The sequence below is a fragment of the Priapulus caudatus genome, unplaced genomic scaffold (assembly GCF_000485595.1).
Source record: "Priapulus caudatus unplaced genomic scaffold, Priapulus_caudatus-5.0.1 Scaffold6, whole genome shotgun sequence".
Taxonomy (NCBI): domain Eukaryota; kingdom Metazoa; phylum Priapulida; class Priapulimorpha; order Priapulimorphida; family Priapulidae; genus Priapulus; species Priapulus caudatus.
Genome location: NW_014577067.1, coordinates 474850 through 497100, shown reverse-complemented (window position 1 = coordinate 497100; position 22251 = coordinate 474850). Strand labels below are relative to the sequence as shown.

Genomic DNA, 22251 nt, shown 5'->3' with positions numbered 1-22251 from the left:
CAGGAAGCTCCTGAGGGGAGTGTGTGCGCGCGTGCTTTGTGGGAGTGCGTGTATGTGTGCATCTATATCCTCGGTGAGACTTTACGAACACAGATCAGCATTCGCTGTCGTCATGTCACCGGCGTACGTCGATGTGTAGCTTGCCATCATACATCGTGAGCTGCACTGGCTTCGTCTCCGTTATATATTTCCCATCGCTGTGGATGCTGTGATGCTAACATGCTGTGATGCTAACATGCTGTGATGCTAACATGCTGTGATGCTAACGGAATCCGGCGTTTATTAGTACCACATGCTCACTTCTCACAGATTAAATATTTGCTTAGCGAATTTCTTGCGTACGTTTGTGTAAGATCATCAACGTGAAGCGATGGGATAGGATTTCATCGGCGTCGTGGGAGCGATGAGAGCAGTCTGTGTTTTGTATAATTACTTCGTGTGCAATTACTACCTGTAGCTGCTAACAGCTGCTCAGTGCTACCACTGGTAGTACACGTGTTATCGGCTGGATTGTTATAATGAGTTTGCTGCAGACAGTAGTTACGCGTGTAGATTAGATTAGGATTGTGTGTAAGTAATACACATTAGGTATAAGCGAAGTAAATCGTTACTTACGTTGGTATTCATTGGCGAATTTACTTGTTCGTTCATTAATTTATTGTGTTAGTATTCTTCTTTTTTTTGTTAAGTGTTCTTTCCTTATGTTAATGTTCATTGGGTTATGTTAGTGTTCGTATATTATCAGGTTACTAGTCATCGCGTATGTTGGTATTCATTGATGGTTTGTTGTTCGTATCATTAAGTTAATGTATTGACGGCAGATTTACATGTACGCTATTTTTAATATTGCATGAACTCACCGTGATAATAATCTCACATTGTCAAGATGAGCTATTGCCATGGGGTGTCGTTCGTCGTACGTACGTCCGTCCGTCCGTCCGTCCGTCCGTCCGTCCGTCGATCAACATTTGGCTACGGTCAACGATAACTCAAGAACAGTTTGACCCACATGTTTCAAATTGCATATCGTTGTTACTCCTATGGGAGAGGATTGAACGTCCTATTTTGGAACACGCCAGTCTACCTACATTCGAGCCACGTCCACTTTTTGGCAAAAATGGAAATGGCCATAATTCAGTTCAGGTTCAATGGATTTTGTTTATTTCTGGTATGTGAATGAACGAGGACTGGCCCCAAAACATATCACACAGGTTTTGATTTTTTTTTAATTATGAAAATTAGGTAGATTTTGGCAATTTCACTATGTATTTCAGTGTCTGCCTACGGTCAACGATAACTCAACAACCGTTTGACCCACATGTTTCAAATTGCATATAATTGTTACTCCTATGGGAGAGATTTGAACGTCCTATTTTGGAGCAAGTCAGTCGACCTACTTTCGAGCCACGCCCACTTTTTGGCAAAAATGAAAATGGCCATCTAAATTCATTCGATTTTGTTAAATTTTGGTATGTGAATGCCCCAAAACAGTTGTTACTCCTATGGGAGAGATGACAATGTCCTATTACGTTTATTTCGTCTAACTGGTTAACAACTACAATCATACCTATATACGTGTAATATTATGTTTTAGATTCTTCGTTACAGTAATTTGACTGGAATATTTTATTGTTTTTATTTGCGCGATATTCGAAAACCCAAATGGTGATCATTTAGGCGTAGCGCCATCTCTCGTCAAGATTTCAGACTTTCAGATCTGAAACATTTATTTTCACATCAAAACTTATGCATATATCATTATCAAGAGTATATAATCGGAGATATATACTATCTCCCATATATACTCTTGCTTTATATATCCCCCTCCCTCTTCTATCACACCCAAGGTGAGCTACAGTTTCATTGACAGTTTCATTATTAGCCACATCAGGAATATGTTATGGTGACGTATACTTTTACTATTGTATCTTGTATCTTGTATCTTGGGGTCCTTCTCTTGTATTTCACAAGGCACTGATTCTCTTGGAATGTGCGGGGAAATCCTGTAGATAAGGAAATTCTGTCTACAAGTTAGCATTAATTATTTTCCTTTCTCTAATTGATAATGCCTTTCTAACATATTCTAGTGCTGGTTTTAGTATTTTCGGGTCATCACTTTTCCAATCTTCTACTCGTTCCCCTGTATTATACCCTCTATATACCTTACATGAGTATAAATGTTCCAAATTTTCTTTTTTCTTAGTATATATATATTTTTCCTAATATACTAGTATATATTTTTGTGTAACACAATTCACTTATTGAAATAACTTCGGGTTTGTTATGATACGCTTCGGATACGATGGCTTTTCATTGTTGATTAGTTCGAAATTTTGCCATCTGCTATCCTCTCAACTTTAATTATAGAAGATAATGCGCTTCGCCAAACACGTTAGCCGGCGGAGCACAACATATTTGTCAACGTGTATATTTTACATCGAAGTGAGAGGACGGGTGAGTGTAGTCGCGTGGATATCGTATGAAGTGAAGCGAGGCACCGGCAGTTGTTCCTGCTCGGCTGTTCCCACCTGCTGTTATATTATGCATACGTGCGTTGACGGCAGCAGCGGTGATCGTAGTTGTAGCGGGTAGCGGGTAGTGTGAGAGCGGCTGTCATAGGAGAGGTTCCCTTGCCCGGTATGGGAGCGGCTTAGAGAGGCATAGGCGGCAGCTATACGGTTGTATAGTAGTATGTGCATCGGCGTTTCTCAACGCTTGACAGCACAAGGGGGGATACCGGGTCCCGTACAGTAAACAGACACTGTTGTTTACGCGTGCAAGTGACGTTTATTCATCCGGCGTTCGTGCTCGCTGCTGCCTGACGCAACCATCCATCACACTCTGTGTCAGCCTCCGCAACAAGTTGCTCCTGCGATTGCCGCCGCCTCGTGTGTACCCATCTGCCTCGATGTTTCCCTTGCCGAGTTACGACCGGGAGGGGAGGAGGGTAGGCGCTGCGTGTGTTCGCATTACCGTATTAGCTCCACGCAGCTGCATCCGACCCTTCCTTTGTTCGGAGGAAGCCTGCGACAAATGACCGAGAAACACGCGAGATGTTAACCAATCTGCCACGTGCGACTGATTGATGCGAGAGATACGCGCGGCTCCGCTGTGATGGGATTTGTGGATGTTTCCAACGCGACATATGTTCGAAAGATAGAGCCGTGATGTCCCTAATACCTGACTACCTGCCTCGTGGCTATATCTGCGTGTGCATTCGTGTGTTATTAGATGTTTGTTAGTGTGCGTGTGTGCGTGTGTACGTGCGTGCGTGCGTGCGTGCGTGCGTGCGTGCGTGCGTGCGTGCGTGCGTGCGTGCGTGTGCATGCGTGGGTGCGTGCGTGCGTGGGTGCGAGCGCATGTTCAGCAGCCTGGCCTCTAGTCATCTGTACATGTATAGGTGTCGGCACATAGTTATATTAATTTGATATTAATTGTCTGGCTGTTATCTGAACGTATTCTAAATCGCAACTGGTTTCGTTTCTTTTCATGTGCCGCCGATGATTCAACCTACAGCAACCCCTGCCAGGTGTGTAGATTATCATATTACTTGTAATTACACATTTCATATACCATAATGGGGGCGAGATAGAGGGGCAGGAAGTAGACGGAGTTCAAAAACGAGGGACGGAATTGGGGGAGAGTACCTTTATTGAGGTAAAAAGAGATACTGGAAAAAAACATTTTTTTTACATAAACGTATATTTTCTGAATGCGGAAGATTGGTATCAAACAGAGGAAAAAATGCTATGATTCTTGCGTTCCATCTATCCACGTTCAACCAACATGAACAAGTGCAGGAGTAATGTCCCTATGGAAAGACTGTGCTGTGGGTCTAATTCTCGTGTGCGTGATGTAATCATGTTTGATTACATGGAAATTCGGCATTATTATCTGTCATAACGATAAAAAAGGCATCAGTCAGCGAAACAGCAGTTGTGTCTACTTGCGGCAGCTAGCTGATGCAGGTCAGGAGCCCACTGTGTCACACAGTAGCAGTAACATGTGGTCAGTGGGTGTGCCTTTAGGCCATGTAGTAATACATCAAGAGTACATAATAGGAGATGTACATAATATGTATCTCCTATTATGTACTCTTGAATACATTAACAAGCTTAAGCGTTAATTTATTTACTGGCTATATAATCATGCTAGGTTGGTTAGAGAAATATTCTTATGTTAGAACACATTCAAATAGTAATCTCCCGCTTGAGTAAAGTTGAGTTTTGCATAGATTTCGGAATGTCTGTTTCTTGATTTAACTGATTAGGCAATACTGTTAAGTGTACATTGGTATTTTGTCCCGCTGTGCTATTATGCAATTATGTTAGTCAACGAAGCTGAATTGGCAAAAGTTATATAAATAATAATTGAAACATAATGTAAATAAATATAATGCGTAGTTCCTAAAGTTTAAAACATCTGAGTATAATTGCACATTAAAAAATCTGGTCAAAATGAGTGGTTGTCCGCTTTATGTACTCTAATTGATATTGATTCCATGGTGGTGTGTAAGAGAATGTGCTTTACTTGTTGCTTGTTTCTTAGCACATTAGCAATGAAGACCAGTCAATCTAGCATCTGTAGGCACGTTTTTGCTGCAGCCTCTTATATAGTCAAATATTTCCACGTGTGAGTACTTCACACAATCGAGCACTTCATACGCAACGTCACATGATCGTTCGTCTGTCATGGCGTCCTAACGTCCATCTCGATTCACTTCACGCAGCACGTCGACCGTCGTTACGAAGGAGGCGGCACTGCGAGGCGTCTGCGCCGTGTACAACGGCACCGTCTGCAGAAACTACCTCGGCGGTCAGGAGGTGTTCCTCAGCTCAATGTACGAAGATCCTGCGCAGGTGCAGGAAAACACGACGAAAGGTGAGCTGCTGCCTATATATACTATTACTCTCGTGATGAATTATAACGTAAAAAATAACATGGAAGAAAGAATGGGAGAGCTATGTCAGCATGTTGGGAGTGTGGCCACGACTTTACATGTTTTAGTATCTCGCTGTATGGTAGCTGTCAGACTCATGCGTGTTTATTACCAGTTTAGCGCTTTATTACCCCGTACTGTTTTTCTTTTTTTAAAGGCATACTAGGCCCATTGATTATGCAATGTTGACGAATACTAGAGTAACTGGCACCTTGTGTAGTTAATAAGTACATAAACTTATAGCCAAACGCGTATTAGTTTGGCTAATATCACTGCTGGTTACATTACAAGCAAGACTTGTAATCGGTTGTTGATATTCATTTACGTGCCGTAAATGTCATCCAGGATTCAAGCGATGACGTAAACATTTGTGCGTCCCGTATGTTTTGGACGCCAGATGAAATGGAGGTGTCAGCGGTGTAAACACGGCCACAGACTAAACATGGAAATGGAGTAAAACACACGTACTAATCACGGACGCACATGCACAGCTCTGACAAAAAGTTCCTTATCACGAGCGTCCGTGTTTACGAAATCACTGATGATAGCATTGCGTACGGCCGAGCATGCGTGCAAAAATGTCCAGTGCACTATAAATCTGTATCACACCTGCTTCGCTGGCAGTGGTTTGAAAGTGAAACTGTAAACTGTAAACATTTCTTGGACTGCGGATTTCAATTAGACATTTCTTAGTAACCATCAGTGATATTGGACAAACTAATACGCGTTTGGATGTAAGGTTAAATATGTACTTATTAACTACACAAGGTGCCAGTTACTCTAGGATTCGTCAACATTGCATAATCAATGGGCCTAGTATGCCTACTGAACCACGAATGAGGTATAAATGGCAGAGATACTGCTCTGTGGCAGTTTAATCACTGTCATTGCTTGCTACTATATATCACAATGTATGTACATGTATGTATTATATTAATTATAGTATTGTTATAGTTATTATTATGTGATTATAGGGCTCTGGGAGGAGTTGCTATCAACAACAAGTGCTAAGTGTAGGGAGCCAAGTGAGAAGATGCTTTGTCGGTATGCCTTCCCAAACTGTGACACATCCAAGGGCTTCCCAGTTGCAAAGCCTCTCTGCAAGTATGTATAAACCGATCACCTGAATAGCTATTATAAGGGTGAAGCTGTTCATTTGTTGTATCATTTTCAGTCGTCATCTATGATACCCCATTCTGGACACATGCAAAATCGTTTATAAACATACCCTTTATTGTACACAGATATCCCATACTGTACACTTAGATACCAAATCGGTTATACACTCACCATCTCCTGCGAACACATATTCAATTCTGCACGTGTGCATGTGTCCTTCTTACTGTTGAAGCTCTCTCTAATACCAAGCTCACATTGACAGACAGTGTGCTATCACAAGTATTCTGTGATTGGCAATGTGATATGATTGTGTCTGTGAGCGAGCGCGCGTGCTGGGTGAATCTCCGTTAGCAACGCTTCCGTAACTTTACGCGTCGTTATTTATTACAATGTAAGTGTGAGCGGACTGTGTATGTGAGTAAGTGTAAGAAAGAGAGGGTGGTGTTCTGTTCTACGTGAACAAACAAGACAGGACGTCTGATTAGCAGGAGCCACGTACAACTAGTGGCATTTATTATACAAACACAAACTGCGCATGACACGCACATACATTCAGTAACAATAGAAGAGGTGGGGATAGGGGAGGGAGATTTCACTCTATGGTGTAGTATTGTAATTGTGTAGTAATTGGTATATATATATATTGACGTCGTTAACGTGATGATGCAGGGAGGAGTGTCTGCTGGTCAGGGACACACTCTGCCGCATCGAGTGGCAGACGGTCGTCAATAACAAGAATAACGGAATGTTTCTCCGCAACCGTGGTGACTTCAGGTGAGTGCAGTGGCAGTGAGAGAGACATAGAAAGATTTTTTAGAGAGAGAGAGACAAAGAAAGAGAGGGAGGGGGGAAGGGGATTTCATTTCACTCTTGTGAATTCAGGTGAGTGCAGTGGCAGATTAAGTTTTGGTGAGGGGGGAGCGAGGATTATATTCGCAAAAAAGGAAGGAAGTGAGGGAGACAAAGAAAGAGAGAGGGGGATGGGGGAGGGAGATTTCAATACTAATGGAGAGTATGTGAGTTGATTGTCGATGAGTTGATATTTTATTTACAGGTCACAGTTATAGAAGGGCGTCAATTGATATGCCGTGATGCCACGTTTAGTAACATTTATGATTTGTCACTCTTACTGGCCCGAATCGTTGTGAGCAAGTGCTGTCCCTACGCTCAGGCTACCAGTAAACTGTGTAATTGATTCAGAATGCCAGACTGCGAGACGTTGCCACGCATGCACAGTGGGATGTGCACCAAGTTTCTATACTGGCATGACGAGTGGGACCGATCGAGTAAAACAAGTGAGCAACTGTTGTTTTATTTGGCCGTATGCTACACCATTGCACGCCAATCACTGCCTGCTTGGTACCTGTTTATATTATCCTGTTCAATACCAGCTGAAAGTTTGTAACTAACTAGAGCGTTTTTGTGTGAAGTTTTAGTGACATGGGGGTCGAAAGTACATAGACTCAATAACAACGACCATTACATAAGGAAATGTTGAATACTGGATGAGTAGAGTAGAGACGGTTCACTTTACTATTTTTCAGCCAAATGCTTCCAGGATGCTGGAGTGTTCTACATTGGTACAGTTAATGTGACTAAGTCAGGCATGCCTTGCCAGAAATGGAGTAAACAGGTGAAACACTTACGAAGTTCTTTTACGCTTGTGTTCGTGCTCTCATTGCAAGAAAATTTATCCCAGTATATTTCGGTGTGCATAAATATTAGCGGTCACACTGACAATGTGAAGTGCCTTTGTGTTGCTTGTTTATTTAAGTGCAAGTTTTTTTTTCAGGAGCCTAATATACATAACTACTACCCAGGAGTTTACCCCAGCTTAGTAAATGCAGAGAATTTCTGCCGAAATCCACTGAGTGAAACTAGCTCCCCCTGGTGCTTCACTCAAGACTCGAAACACAGATGGGAGCACTGCAATATCGCACATTGTGGTGAGTGTAGTATTTGTTGCGTTGTGTTAAGCAATGTTCGTGGTTAGGTCTTCATAATACCCGTTTTGATTGAGATGTCTGCTATGAGCATCGGACGGGGTGCATGGGGATGTGTACACTGAAGAGTGTGTTGAACTGGGTTGGTTTTCTGCACGCTCTCATTCTCCACTTCTCATGACAGTGAGCAGTAACTCGTCTACCTCTCTCTCTATTTTCTATTCTATTTTCTAGTATTTCTTCCATTACTTAAAAATTAATGAAAAAAATAATATTTATTAAATATTTATCAATTAATTAATATTTAATGTAGAACTATTTTCTCGTCGCATAAAAAAATAATATCGCGACGCGTTGAACGTCATTCGGCATCGTTTCTGCCGCCAGATGACCCGACGGCGCTGGACAACGCTACGCTCTGGCGGGGCTCGCCCGACGGCGGCCCCCTCGACTCGATGTCGCCGACGACGATCGTCATTATCGCCTGCACTATGGTCGGCGCCATCGTCGCCGTCGCCATGGTGAGCGTCGTGTGCCGCAAGCTGCAGGTGAAGTGCGCGCGCGGGCTGCGCTACCAGACGGCGGCGATGAACGACCTTGAGATCGACCTCGGCGGGCTGCCGTCGAACACGCAGTACCACCTCGCCGACAAGTCGACGCTCAACCCGAAGCTCGCCGACATGGAGTTCTCGCGCAACGACATTGTCTATATCCGCGACATCGGGCAGGGCGCGTTCGGACGCGTCTTCCAGGCGAAGGCGCCGGGACTGCTGCGCGGCGTCGAAAACCTGTACGTCGCCGTGAAGGTGCTCAAGGAGGAGGCGTCGAACGACCTCCAGGCCGACTTTGAGCACGAGGCGTCGCTGATGGCCGACTTCGAGCACCCGAACATCATCAAGCTGCTTGGCGTGTGCGCGGTCGGCAAGCCCATGTGCCTGCTCTTCGAGTTCATGAGCAAGGGCGACCTGAACGACTTCCTGCGATGCTGCTCGCCGTACGAGCAGCGCGCGGACGGCGGGCGCGGCGCGTGCGAGCCCGCTGTGCTCGACCACCGCAACCAGCTGTACATCGCGCAGCAGGTCGCATCCGGCATGGTCTACCTGTCGACGCGCAACTTCGTGCACCGCGACCTCGCGACGCGAAACTGCCTCGTCGGCGACAACCTCATCGTGAAGCTTGCCGACTTCGGGCTGTCGCGCAAGATCCTCACGTCGAACTACTACCAGGGCAACGAGAACGACGCGATCCCGATCCGTTGGATGCCGCTCGAGGCGATCCACTACAGCAAGTATACCGTGCAGTCGGACGTGTGGGCGTACGGCGTCGTGCTCTGGGAGATCTTCGCGTTCGCGCTGCAGCCGTACTACGGCATGTCGCACGAGGAGGTGATACGCTACATCAAGGACGGCCGCGTGCTGACGTCGCCTCCCGACACGCCCGACGCCGCCTACGCGCTCATGCGGCTCTGCTGGCAGTGCAAGCCGTCCGCGCGGCCCAAGTTCGCCATCATCTACAAGACGCTGGTGCAGATGCAGGAGCAGATGGCGAAGCGGCAGAACACGAAGCGGCATCGGTTGCCGTAGTTGCCGGGGAGAGTGCCGCTGACCGTACTGCTGGTGCTGCTGTTGGTGCTGCTGCTGCTACTGCCAATGCTTTAAGACTTGTTTTTGCGACTAGCGATCTATGGCGATCTCTTCCGTGCAACTGGACTCGTTTCACATATCCACGAGTGTGTGGTGTTTTGTACGATGTCATGTAATTTTGTCGTCGTCTAGCCTTGCTTCTCCATTCCGGATACATTTCAAGCAGGATGGGCTAAAGTCCGTGTCACGTGTTTGGTATCAGATGGCATAGCCACGTCGTGTAGTAATGTGTGTATCGTGTAAATCGTTGTGTTAGCGTAGAGGTGTAGTTAGCGCTTTAAAATAGAGCAATGCTCAGCAGCTCATTTTTTGTCAGTAACACAGCATTCCACTAGCCTACGTCGTTCGATCAGTATTGGTTAAGGCGCATGGAAATGTTTGACGACGTGTAAATTCCAAGTCCAACTAGCCGCCGTGTGTTTCAAAAATATTCCAGCAGATTTTTTTTAATGTTTTAGTTTCTGATTTGCTCAGCATTTAAACTGTCATATCACTTTTCGTGTTGTCATAATATGAATGTATTTTGTATCTATTTTTCCAATGGTGCCATTTTTAGTGCATCACAAGCCAATGCTTAGTGTTAAGTGGATATAGTTGTTAGTATTTTCCAGTGTTCAGTCGAGGTTGATGGAAATGCTAGCTAGTGCCATTTAGTTGATTCTTCACAGAGGTCTCCGCTTCACGTTAAAGCTATTACCTTATCATAATAGCTGTAGAGTTGTGTGCACGTTCTAGCCAATTCTAACTGGTTTGAGGGTTCCATAAAACGTATTTGTCCTTTAGTTGCGCACGTAGTATCTAGTAACTAGGAAGGTACAACCGACAGGGTTTTACGTTAGATGTGGTTCTCTCTCATTGTCTGTAGGAGTTGTGATGGGATTTTCGTACGGCTGTGTACGCTATATAAAACTAGTGGAATTGCGTATTCTTGGTGCATTTTTTACGCAGTGGTATTTTTTTTATTTTTTTTTATTTTTATACGCTGCTCCAGGAATGTAAGTGCTAGTGGTTTTTGTTATTTTGGTATCAGGTCCTGCTTCGGAATTTTTAGAAGCCTCACTGACGGTGTATGGCTTGAAACTCTGAAATCTCTCTATTGCAAATTATGTTGCAATTTTTCGAGCCAAAAAGACAATAAAAATTATAGAAATGGTCTATAGTTATATCTACATAAATTCGCCCCGTACAATTGTCAGCACAGGATTAGTTGTTCCCGGCGACAGTATATCTCAGACCACGTGTAAACTTTTGCACAATGAAACCCAGAAATAAGACTGAGTTTATAATTTATTATACATAAAATCTATGGCCAGTGTATATCAGAGGTATTTATTCCATTTGCACAGATGGCAGCTGATGTTACAGAATAACACACACTCCTTTTTGGAATTGCTTGACTGCTTTAATTCTGCAAAAACTTGAAAAAGTTAACGTGCCAGACATTAGGTGGAAGTACAAGGTATACACATAGTAAAGCAAGGTTGTGATAAATTCTGTTAAGAAGTTCTGTTTAAGGTAATCGAAAATGTTGTGACGTTTTGGCCTACCGCCCCTACCCCCGGCCTCCCGAAAATGTGTATATTGGCTATAAACGTGTTGCGTTGTTGCGTGTGTTGTCTAACGTACAAAATATCATCTGCAAATTTTTGCTGTGAGTTTTAGGCATTTATTGTCAATGATCCAAATTCCTCCGTTGACTTCTAACAGCATAACTTTGTCTAATTTTTTCCTTTGGATCTGTGCGCTGGCTTTCATTATGGCGCACGGATCCACCATGTTATCTTTTCTTTTCCCTCTGCTGCGCGCACTTCTCTTCTATGCGCGGCCAGTGCTCCATATTTGGCCATCTTCCATATCATTTTAGTTACACTTGCATCACTTCCACTGGTTCCCTTTTAGTTATTTTAATGTGAAGTTACGGATTAGTTAGTAATACCCAACAGCATATTGCGTTCCTGTGGCAAATAAGCAGGGCGGGTAGATATCCCATTTAGACGGGTTTGTAGTGTGGATTGCTTAAGCAGGCATCAGTATGGCTGTACCATGCAAGTTAAACACAGAAACGACTCAATATATTAGTTTTTGTTGTAAATCTGCTCTAAAGTAACTTCTTGGCTTTCTTAGCGTTACGTGTCAATATCGACTGCAATATCACTAGTGACCACAGAGATTATTGTATATATTTATATGGCCTGGTGGACATTTGTATACGTAGTTGCATAGACACTCGTTTGTTTCTCAGAGCATATCTTCCCCCCCCCCACTTTTCCTAGAAATCACAATATAATGACGATTTTTGTGGCTACTCTTGAGATTATCATTGTACATACGTATGTAGCCCGAATCTACAATGCATGTCAGATATTTCGTTAGTTTCTGTTTGGAGTTTTTGTGAGTCTCTGAAATATACATCTGTTAAACTGTTTGTGTTAAAGCTTTTTAGGCTGCCCCAGATGCCAGATTTAAGAGGCGTATTCCTTGCAATCCAGTATTATGGACCTTTGTTACGACCTCGTGGCATTCTGTTTATTTTGAGTTGATGTTTACATCCAGTTATCGATATTATTTTTCCGTCCTTTTGGGGTCTGAAATTTGTTTTAATAGCTATTATCTCAATACGGTTTTTATATCTTTCTCTGGTAAGGTCTTGTATTTGATAAGAACAGGTTAGGCATTGGGTTTTTATAAACTTCTTCCAAAGTTACGTCTCATGTTTGGTGCAACTGCTTCTATGCAAATCCCTGCATCCACGCTGTGGAACTGCTGTAAATAAATCATTGCCACGTTTATGTGTTAGTAGCAGATCTTGCGGAATTGAAGCCATGATTTGTGAGTAGTCATAGCTGTTAGTGTGGTTCTGTGAATTAGCTTCGTACTGTCATTGTTGTTGTTGCTATGTGGGACCAAATCACAATTGTCTGGTTAGTTAGTTAGTAAGCGTGTAATAACAGTTTTAGTCATAGAGTGATATTGTCACGTGGGAGTTTTTCCGATAGAAGATGTGGTATCCCACCACACACAACGCGACTATCACCTGCACGTGTTTTGCACTTTGATACCATTTAACACTTGAAGATGAGGTTTGCTAGTGTAGTCTGTTCAAACGCAATATTGGTGCTGTCTTTGTATATTTGATATCGGAGACACTTGTTCGCATGTCGTTCACGTGTTCACAATTTTGCAGCAAGTCATTCTGTTTCCATCGCACATCTCAGGTGGGAAATCTATTTTGGAGTAATTTGTGTATTTCCCAAGAAAGATCGATTTTGTACAGAGATTATCTAACTTGCTATAGATTATAGTTCTGCCACTGTAGTTGCTTAGTAAATAACCATTATATTCTCATAATCAATTGTAATCTCGCAATGGTTTCATTGGCAAACTATATTAATTGTTTAGAAAGGTGACCTGGCCTTGGGAAGAGTGGGTTTAAACGGTCAGCGACTTAGTTGCTCGTGTGACCAGTGTGATAGTGTCTCTGCTTGGTATGTGAGCTGTTTGGTGACGGCATTGACTTAGATAAAGACAATGCGTAATTTGGTAATGAGTACTAACGAGTCGTTGTGCCGTAGTGCCACTATCACATGTAGCGGCAGCGTGTTCCCATACGTCAGGTATCACATTTGTTCGGCAATTTAGTAATTGGCATTTGACTGCATACGTGTAATTGCAATGAGATCTAATGGGCAATCAATTTAGATGTATGTTGTGAGAGCGGACCTAAGGCAGCAGGGTTTTTTTTGTAAATTTTGTACAGTTTCCTTGAGATCATCAGCATGTCGTCATTCCCGAGTTGTACAGAATGTAAAAGTGCTTGCCATTCAGTTAAGAAGCATAATAAAAAATTATTTCCAGAAAACGTATTTTTGTTCCATGTTTTCATCTAATACACTTCAACATAAATTCTTCAGTACACTAGTATCAATCCATAATGCCATAGTTAGTTCAACATTATAACGAGGTTTAGCTTCATCTATAGAAAGCACCACGTTTAACTGTATACAGCATACTAACTACTACGTACTTCGACGTAGCAGTATGCAACAAAATAACGTCAAATGCCTTCACATATACCTATATATACCTGACACAACTGAGATCGTGACAATCTACAGAGTACATAATAAAGTCAATGCTGACAGCATGTGCGCTTACAAAGAAAAATCAATATTTCAACCTATATTTAATGATAGATATCTGAACAGCGATTAGGATTTCAATCAACATAGCACTAGACGGCGCAGCGCTATACCTTTCCGTGTGCATGCGTGGGTTCCACGTAACACGATAGACATTGAACGTGTGCGCCTCCTACGTAACACGCACTAGACCATCTCAAACGCAGGTGGACCCCGTGTCACGCGAGCTACACCTTGAACGCGTTGAGGCTGCGCGTGACGCATGCTAGACCCTCTCAAACGCAGGTGGACCGGTCACACCGAGCTACACCTTGAACGCGTTGAGCCCTGCACGCCCTGACACACGCTGAAGACCATCTTCAAAACGTATGCTGGACCCGCGTCACGCGAGCTACTCCTTGAACGCGTTGAGGGCTGCGCGTGACGCACGCTAGACCATCTCAAACGCATGCGGACCCGTGTCACGCGAGCTGACACTTGAACGCCGTGAGACCGCGCGCTGACGCACGCCTCAGACCCTCTCAAACGCCCCAGCCTCGCCTTCAACGCGGTGCAGCCCTGCGTCACGCCGCGCCTAGACCTGCTGTCACGCGGCGCAGCCCTGCGTCACTGCTGCCCGTAGGCCCTAGCCCCGCGCGCGCCATAGCCCTGCGTTCATGCGCGCTAGACCTAGGCCGCACCACGCGCACAGCCCTGCGTCACCGCGGCGCTAGACCTGGCCCCCACCACGGGCCCGCTAGACCTAGGCCCACACGACCGCGACGCTATTACTAGCCCCACGCGCGCAGCCTGGGTCCACGCGCGCTAGACTAGCCACGCGCGCTAGACTAGCCCCACGCGCGCAAGCCTGCGCTCACGCGCGCCTAGAGCTACCCGCGCGCGCAGCCTTGGCCCGTTTCACGCGTGCAGCGCCTGCGTCTACGCGCGCCTAGAACCTGGCCCCACGCGCGGGCGCTAGACCTAGCCCACGCGCGCTAGACCTAGCCCCACGCGCGCAGGCCCTGCCGTCACGCGCCGGCTAGGACCTAGCCCCACGCGCGCTAGACCTAGCCCCACCGCCGCCGCCAGCCCTGCGTCACGCGCGCCATTAACTAGCCGTCGCGCGCAGCCTTGCGTCACGCGTGCAGCTGCGTCACGCGCGCGGCTAGACCTAGGCCACGCACGCAGCCCTGCCGTCACGCGCGCTTAGACCTACCCCACGAGGCCGCGCAGCCCGCGCGTCACGCGCGGCTAGACTAGCCCCACACGCCGCAAGCCCTGCGTCACGCGCGCTTGACCTAGCCCCACACGCGCAGCCTGGTCAGGCGCGCTAAGACCCTAGCCACCCACGCCGCAGCCGCGCGTCACGCGCGCTAGACCTAAGCCCACACGCGCCAGCCTGCGTTCACCGCGCGCTAGACCTAGCCCCACACGCGCAGCCCTGCCGTCACGCGCGCTAGACCTAGCCCTCCGCACGCAGCCTGCGTCAGGCGCCCGCTAGACCTAGACCCACGGCGCACAGCCCTGCGTCACGCGCGCTAGACCTAGCTCACGCACGCAGCCTGCGTCAGGCGCGCTAGACCTAGACCCACGCGCAACAGCCCTGGCGTCACGCGCGGCTAAGACTAGCCCCACACGCCGCAGCCTGCATCACCGCGCCCGCTAACCTAGCCCACCACGCCGCAAGCACTGCCACTCACGCGCGGCGCTAGACTAAGCCCCGACGACGGCAGCCTGCATCACGCGCCGCTAGACCTAGCCCACACGCGCAGCCCGGCGTCACGCGCGCAGCCCGACGTCACGGCAGCGCACAGCCCCTGCGTCACGCGCGCTAGACCTACCCCGCACGCAGCCCGGCGTCACGCGCGCCAGCGCCGGCGTCACGCGCGCCAGCCCGCGCGTCACGCGCGCCTAGACTAGCCCCAGCGCACGCAGCCCGGCGTCACCCGCGGCAGCCTGCGATCACTGCACGCAGCCCGGCGTCACGCAGCGCAGCCGGCCCGTCACGCGCGCAGCCCTGCGTCACGCTGCGTAACCTAGCCCACGCACGCAGCCCGCGCGTCACGCGCGCAGCCCGGCGTCACGCGCCCGCAGCCGGGCTCACCGGCGCGCAGGCCCGGCGTCACGCGCGCCTAGACCTACGCCCACACGCGCAAGCCCGGCGTCACGCGCGCAGCCCGGCGTCACGCGCGCAGCCCTGCCGTGTCACGGCGCAGCCTGCGTCACGCTGCGCAGCCCTGCGTCACGCGCGCAGCCCTGCACGTCACGCCGCGCGCCTGCTGTTCACGCCGCGCAAGCCTGCGTCAGCGCGCGCAGCCCTGCGTTCACGCCGCGCAAGCCCTGCGTCACTGTGCGCGCAGGCCCTGCTTGTTCACGCCGCGCAGCCCTTTACGTCACAGGCGCGCGAAGCCCTGCCGTCACGCTGCGCAGCCCTGCCGTCACGCGCGCAAGCCCTGCGTCAACGCGCGTCAGCCCTGCCGTCACGCGCGCAGCCTCTGCCGTCACCGCGCGCTAGACTAGCCCCAACGCGCAGCACTGCATTCACCGCGCGCTAGACGCTAGCCCCACTCGCTGAGAACCTAGCCACGCACGCAGCCCTGCGTCACGCGCGCTAGACCTTTCCCCACACACACAGCCCTGCGTCACGCGCGCTAGACCTTCTTGAAGGCGTCGAGTCCGCGCGTGACGCTCGTGCGCATCGTCATCATCGCCTGCGCGGGGTCGCTGCTCGTCACCAGCGCCGTGCCGCTGACGATCATGTTGGCGCCAGCGTCGGCGCACGCGTCGATGTTCACCGGCCCGACCCCTCCATCGACCTCAATGTCGAGGTCTTTGAAGTTCTCACGGAGATACCGCACCTGCGACGGAAAGAAAAACACGTTTAAAGACCCATTAATCACCAGAAAAAAGAGAGAAGAAAAGAAAGAAACATTAGAAAGAATAGCGAGGAATTTTCGCTTCATAATTGGGGACTTACAAACGTCAGAGTTGAAAAAAAAACGACAGAAAAACGTTTCAAGTCCCCATAATCACCAGAAAATCTAACACTATAAAGAAGAGAGGAACGTTGGCTTCATAGGCCAACCGCGTGGACTTAAACGTCAGAGTTGAAATACCTGGCTGCATAGCCACTTACGAAACCCTTAAGTAACAAGTGAAACGTTTAGCTCATGCACAACAGTGTTTTTTTGCGATATAACGGTAGTGTAGACTTACCCCACTGCCCCACTAGAATCATGCACGAAAATACATTATTTAGACTTTCTACACTCATCTCAAACAATTCTCCCGAAAATACATTCCACCTAGCAGCAAATAACAAAACTTTCTTGCACCGTTTGCGGGCCTTTAACCCAGTCTCCAAATCTGCTTCCCCGCAAAGACGACAACACTACCCTCACCCTCTCCAAAATCATCCTCGACCCCCTCACCCCTGCACGAGCGCTCAGGGTCAGCTCTACTCCTATCCCATCCACCCCACACGACCACACGCACTTACCCCCATCCCACCCAGCCCACACCCTTGCACAAGCGCTTACGATGAGCTGTACTCCGCCCACCCCATCCCTCTCCACCCCACCCCCACGCGCACTCACCACCCCCACGCGCGCTCACCACCTTCGCCATCATGTCGGCCATGAAGCTCTCTCCGCCGAACCCACCCCACCCCAGACACACACCACCTTACCCCCACCCCACGCTTGAACACACACACACACACCACCCACCTACAGCAGACACCACCGCACCCCACGCGTGCTCACCTTCGCCATCATGTCGGCCATGAAGCTCTCTCCGCCGAACCCACCCCACCCCAGACACACACCACCTTACCCCCACCCCACGCTTGAACACACACACACACACACCACCCACCAACCCCATACACCACCGCACCCCACGCGTGCTCACCTTCGCCATCATGTCGGCCATGAAGCTCTGTCCACCGAACCCACCCCACCCCAGACACACACCACCTTACCCCCACCCCACGCTCGAACACACACACACACACACCACCCACCAACCCCATACACCACCGCACCCCACGCGTGCTCACCTTCGCCATCATGTCGGCCATGAAGCTCTGTCCACCGAACCCCGGCTCGACGGTCATCACGAGCACCATGTCGACGCGATCGACCCACGGCGTGACGACGTCGACGGCCGTGCCCGGCTTCAGCGCGACTCCGACGCGCATCCCGGCCTCGCGCACGTGCCGCACCATCGCCGCGACGTCGCCCGCCGCCTCCACGTGGAACGTGTACTGGTCGGCGCCGGCGTCGGCCATCGGCTGCACCCAGCGTTCCGGCCGCTCGACCATCATGTGCATGTCGAAGAAGGCCGCGGGCACGCGCCGCCGCAGGCACTTGATCACGGGGTGGCCGATGGTCAGGTTCGGCACGAAGTGGCCGTCCATGACGTCCAGGTGGAGGTAGTCGGCGCCGGCATCCAGCAGCCGGTTCGACTCGGCCGCAAGGTCGGCGAGGTCGGCGTTGAGGATCGACGGGCCGATGAGCGCTCGCGGACCGTCGCCGCAGTTGCCGGCCGCCATCTTGTGCGACATTACCGACGACATTGATATACGATGATACGACGACGATATTGAGGCTGAAAGCTTCTCGGTGCCGTGGGTTACTTTTTTTCTACGATGTGCACTCGCTTTGTGCACAATGTCACACTGACAATGCTTATGAATGTAGGCAATGTCACAATAACAATGCTTAACAGTGTATGCGATATCAGGGGTAGATAATGACAATCTACTCCTGGCAATATCACACTGACAATGCTTAACAATGTATGCAATATCACGCTGACAATGTTTTAAAATTGCAGAACAATAAGCATAACAATACACACGATATCACCTTGATAATGAATTGCTATGTACGCAATATCACCCCTGACGCTTTAGAACGTGTCTGATATCACCTTTGGAATGCTTTAGAATATACACAATATCACCTTTTGAAGCTTTACAATGTACACAATATATCAACGTTTCAATGTGTAATAATGTATGCAATATCACCTTTGAAATGATTTACAATGTACGCAACATTACCCTTGCAATGCTTTATAATGTATGCAACATCAGCTTCGCAATGATTCACAATGTTCAATACATAACCTATGCAATGCTTTATAACGTACGTAATATCACCTTTGAAATGCTCTACAACGTATGCGACATCAGCTTTGCAATCATTAATACCGCCAAACCGGACGGGAACGTTCAGTTCGTGTCGTCTTCGTCAGAGATGGCGTCCGCGGCCTCTGGCACGCCCGCCGGTCCCTCTCGCACCGAGCGCAGGCACGCGTTGGCAAATTCCGTGAAGATCGGCTCTCGCATGCACTTGTCGATGAACTGCGGCACGGACGCGCTCGCGTTCAGCTCCCTAATGATCGCTCTCAGGTGAGGATTGCTCAGCAGATCCTTGACCTCCTCGCTCGACCGCAGCCAATCGAGCGTCTCCGACGCGACCCTGTCGCCGCTCTCTCCGATCGCGTCCTCGACTCGCACGTCTCCTCCTCCTCCGCGCGGCGCCGTCCTCGCGACCTCCTCCTTCGCCTCGCAACGATTCTCCTTGTGCACCTTGAAGCACGCGACGGAGCAGTAGGGGATTCGACAGGTGGGACACCGGTAGCGCTGCCGCTGTGCACTGCAGACCTGGCACTTTGATCCAGCAGACATCGAGCGCGCGGCGCCGATGGTGGGGTCGTGCGGATCACCACACGGAGCAGGTACGCACCAGCTCTTCGAGCTCGCGAGCCGTCGCCACGGACGTGTCCTTCAGCGCCAACGCGACGAGGACGGGCTTCTCTAGTCCCGTCACGGCCGCGATCCTCCTCGCAATCACGCAGTGCACCGCCTAGAATTACAGGAGAGCAGCGTTAGCACGAGACGCTCTGCACTTGAAAGCTAATGAGAGGGTTATCGTGTACATTTCCATAGAGCAGTGTGTGCATGCACGTGTGTGTGTGTATCGAATTGAATCGACAGAATATTTTCATGGTCAACATCGTCGGTCGGTTGGTTGGTGGGTTGGTTGGTTGGTTGGTTTCAAATGGTCAAGAGATTTTCTTCAAGGGGCTTGACTGTTTATCATAGCATTCTCATGCCTACCTACTTTAGTAGAACAATATCGCTTTCACTACTGAATTTATTAACATTTTAAACACATGTCTCACCACCTTTCATTAAACCAAACTGCACAGTCAATCTGTTCAGCCAAAATACACTTACGTCGTCCTTGCCCAAAAGAACCCTGACAGAGAAGGTTGGCTCTTTGCAGTCCCCAACTACGTTGTCCTTGGTAACCAGTATCTGTAATAATTATTACAGCCGACCTGACTGATAACATGCAGATCCATTTTCAATGTACTATGATACATAAATAATGAAGGAATTTACTAATTTAATACTAGGGAATATTAGCATAATCTACTGCGACAATACAGCGAAACAAGAGAATTACTAGTTTCTGTAATTAGGTTTTTGTTTGAGTTGATTATTGTTTCAGTTCTGGTTGTTTCATAGCCTGTTAATTGATTCCAGTAATATTATTCAGAACACAATATTAAACGGTATAGAAATCTATACTAGTAACAAGCAATTGTATAATTACCAGTCCTCCAATTTTACCAAGTTGGGTAACGATGATGAAAGTTTTGTCAGCAAATGCTGTGCAAACTATGTCTGTGTCAATCGCTTGGACTTTAGCAGAAATCTAGAATAACCATCACTTAAGTCAGTATAGAATACCACAATAATATACTAACAAGTACCATACAATCTAACCCATTTTCTGACTCAGTCATAGCTGGCAAATTAAATATGCCACATTATAGAGCAGTTCAGGAGACATATGAGGCCTATAGTTACTAGTCTAGAGCTCTGCAACATATTGAATTAGAGCTACAATTAATATTCGTACTCTTAGCTTTTCCACTGCTATCAGGATTCGAAATTAAGGGCAGCAACAGTTTCGATGCCGGGCCTACAGCTTCTTGATAAAACAGGCCCGCTGATCCTACAGCTATTTGATCACCGAAAATTCGAAACACTGAGAAACTGTTACCTGTAGAAATCTTTTCTTGCATGTTAACTTCCAGGGGTATTTATTTGAAAACTAATCCGTGATAAACCGTGACATACATGTAAACAATGCGTTCGCCCACTGCATATTCGCGCAGCCTGATTGTAAATGAAAGAGCGATAGCCTGGAACCCTTTTCCAAGCTGCGCACCAAAGTGTAGTAAACTAAAGGGCAAGTTGCCAGTCGCGTGCGGAATTAGCTGCGAGTAACATGAAATCGTTTCTCATTGGTGGGTGACCGTGGGTTTGGCCTGAGCAAGTGTCTCAGATTTCGACCAATCGACATGACTGTATGATCGACACATGGTTAGACTGGTGTACGTATGACGGCTCCACTCGCAATGTTATGAGACGCTACTACGTTGCTACCGATGTGTACCATACTACCAGTCTGTCTCTGTGCTGTCAAAGTGGATTATGATTATGGACATTGATAATGACTAATAAACACAAGGAAGAACATGATATGCTGTTTTATTACTGTAACTAGCGGGATACCTGGCGTTGCCTGCGGAAATCAGTGGCGTTACTCATTACTGGGCAAGGTTCGCGAACGCGAGAATTTTGTCAGTATTTGTGTGATTTCGCATGACACAGCTCGGTTACGAACAGAGACAGTATTTTTTTTATAACAAGTGAACACTGTTCTTGACATAGAAACAAAGATGGCAGCTGTTGGATGTGTATTCGTGCTGTTAAAGTGTGAAATCAAGCGAGCGTCGAGCGAATTTTGCGATCCTGCTTTCCTACCTGCTATATATATTAGTGTAACCGTGCAAGTACAACAGTGGAGCCGGGAGAGCAATGGCCGCCGGCAGCGTATATGGTTGCACGTAGGATTTGGACAGAATTTACAGGAGACTGTCGGCAATAATAGGCGAAAGAGAGTATAGAAACATTAAGAATTTGGTAATAAATAGATTTCGTATTTAGAATTAGCATTATATTTTATTGAAGCGCTTCAAGTGCCTGTGCTCACACATTGATCGTGCAACTCGCGTACACGCATGATTGCGCAACGGGACGCTCTGCTGCCATCTATCCTTTCATCCGTCCTCTACTGCTCTCTCTCTCTCTCTCACACACACACACACGCGCGCAGCTCTCTCTCGCTCTCTCTCACACACACACCTCTCCGAGGCTCTCTCTCTCTCTCTCGCATACACACACATATACACATTCCCATTCTCTCTCTCTCTCTCACACACACACACACACACACACACGGCAATCATGCGTGTACGTGTCGCAAGCTCACTGTGTGAGATGGTTGTCCGGACGCGTAGCCTAGCGGCTCCTCGTCCGGAACCGGTCGCGTAGCCACGGCCTAGTACTTCATAATTTATTAGTATTACTACAGGCCCGTAGCCAGGGGGGGTTCGGGGGG

At 48.0% G+C, this 22251-nt stretch overlaps 4 protein-coding genes across 4 annotated transcripts in view; 1 reads left to right on the top strand and 3 right to left on the bottom strand.

The window, feature by feature from the left end:
• The window catches only part of LOC106805204 (muscle, skeletal receptor tyrosine protein kinase-like), a gene marked incomplete in the record, with an annotated part of 34456 nt that extends 20953 nt beyond the window's left edge, over positions 1 to 13503 (top strand). Inside the window, 8 exon segments of the mRNA XM_014806706.1 lie at positions 3517 to 3529; positions 4730 to 4881; positions 5914 to 6043; positions 6728 to 6832; positions 7259 to 7353; positions 7603 to 7691; positions 7851 to 8004; positions 8389 to 13503. Of these exon segments, the coding sequence (XP_014662192.1) occupies positions 3517 to 3529; positions 4730 to 4881; positions 5914 to 6043; positions 6728 to 6832; positions 7259 to 7353; positions 7603 to 7691; positions 7851 to 8004; positions 8389 to 9584 (1934 nt within the window).
• Positions 13504 to 16268: 2765 nt separating this feature from the next.
• Positions 16269 to 18410, bottom strand: LOC106805210 (ribulose-phosphate 3-epimerase-like). The gene is made up of 2 exons (XM_014806721.1): positions 17823 to 18410; positions 16269 to 16620 (listed from the first exon to the last, which is right to left on the bottom strand). The coding sequence occupies exons 1-2, from the start codon at positions 18339 to 18341 to the stop codon at positions 16414 to 16416; spliced, it is 726 nt and encodes a 241-aa protein (XP_014662207.1). The 5' UTR covers positions 18342 to 18410; the 3' UTR covers positions 16269 to 16413.
• Positions 18411 to 18540: 130 nt separating this feature from the next.
• On the bottom strand, positions 18541 to 19482 carry LOC106805219 (zinc finger HIT domain-containing protein 3-like). Its single transcript, XM_014806731.1, has one exon. The coding sequence runs from the start codon at positions 19458 to 19460 to the stop codon at positions 19002 to 19004; it is 459 nt and encodes a 152-aa protein (XP_014662217.1). The 5' UTR covers positions 19461 to 19482; the 3' UTR covers positions 18541 to 19001.
• Positions 19469 to 22251, bottom strand: part of LOC106805228 (proteasome assembly chaperone 3-like) — a 7698-nt gene continuing 4915 nt past the window's right edge. The window contains exons 2-4 of the mRNA XM_014806745.1: positions 20395 to 20496; positions 20013 to 20093; positions 19469 to 19638 (exon numbers count right to left, since the gene is read on the bottom strand). Of these exons, the coding sequence (XP_014662231.1) occupies positions 19495 to 19638; positions 20013 to 20093; positions 20395 to 20496 (327 nt within the window). The 3' untranslated portion in view covers positions 19469 to 19494. The remainder of the gene's footprint in view (positions 19639 to 20012; positions 20094 to 20394; positions 20497 to 22251) is intronic.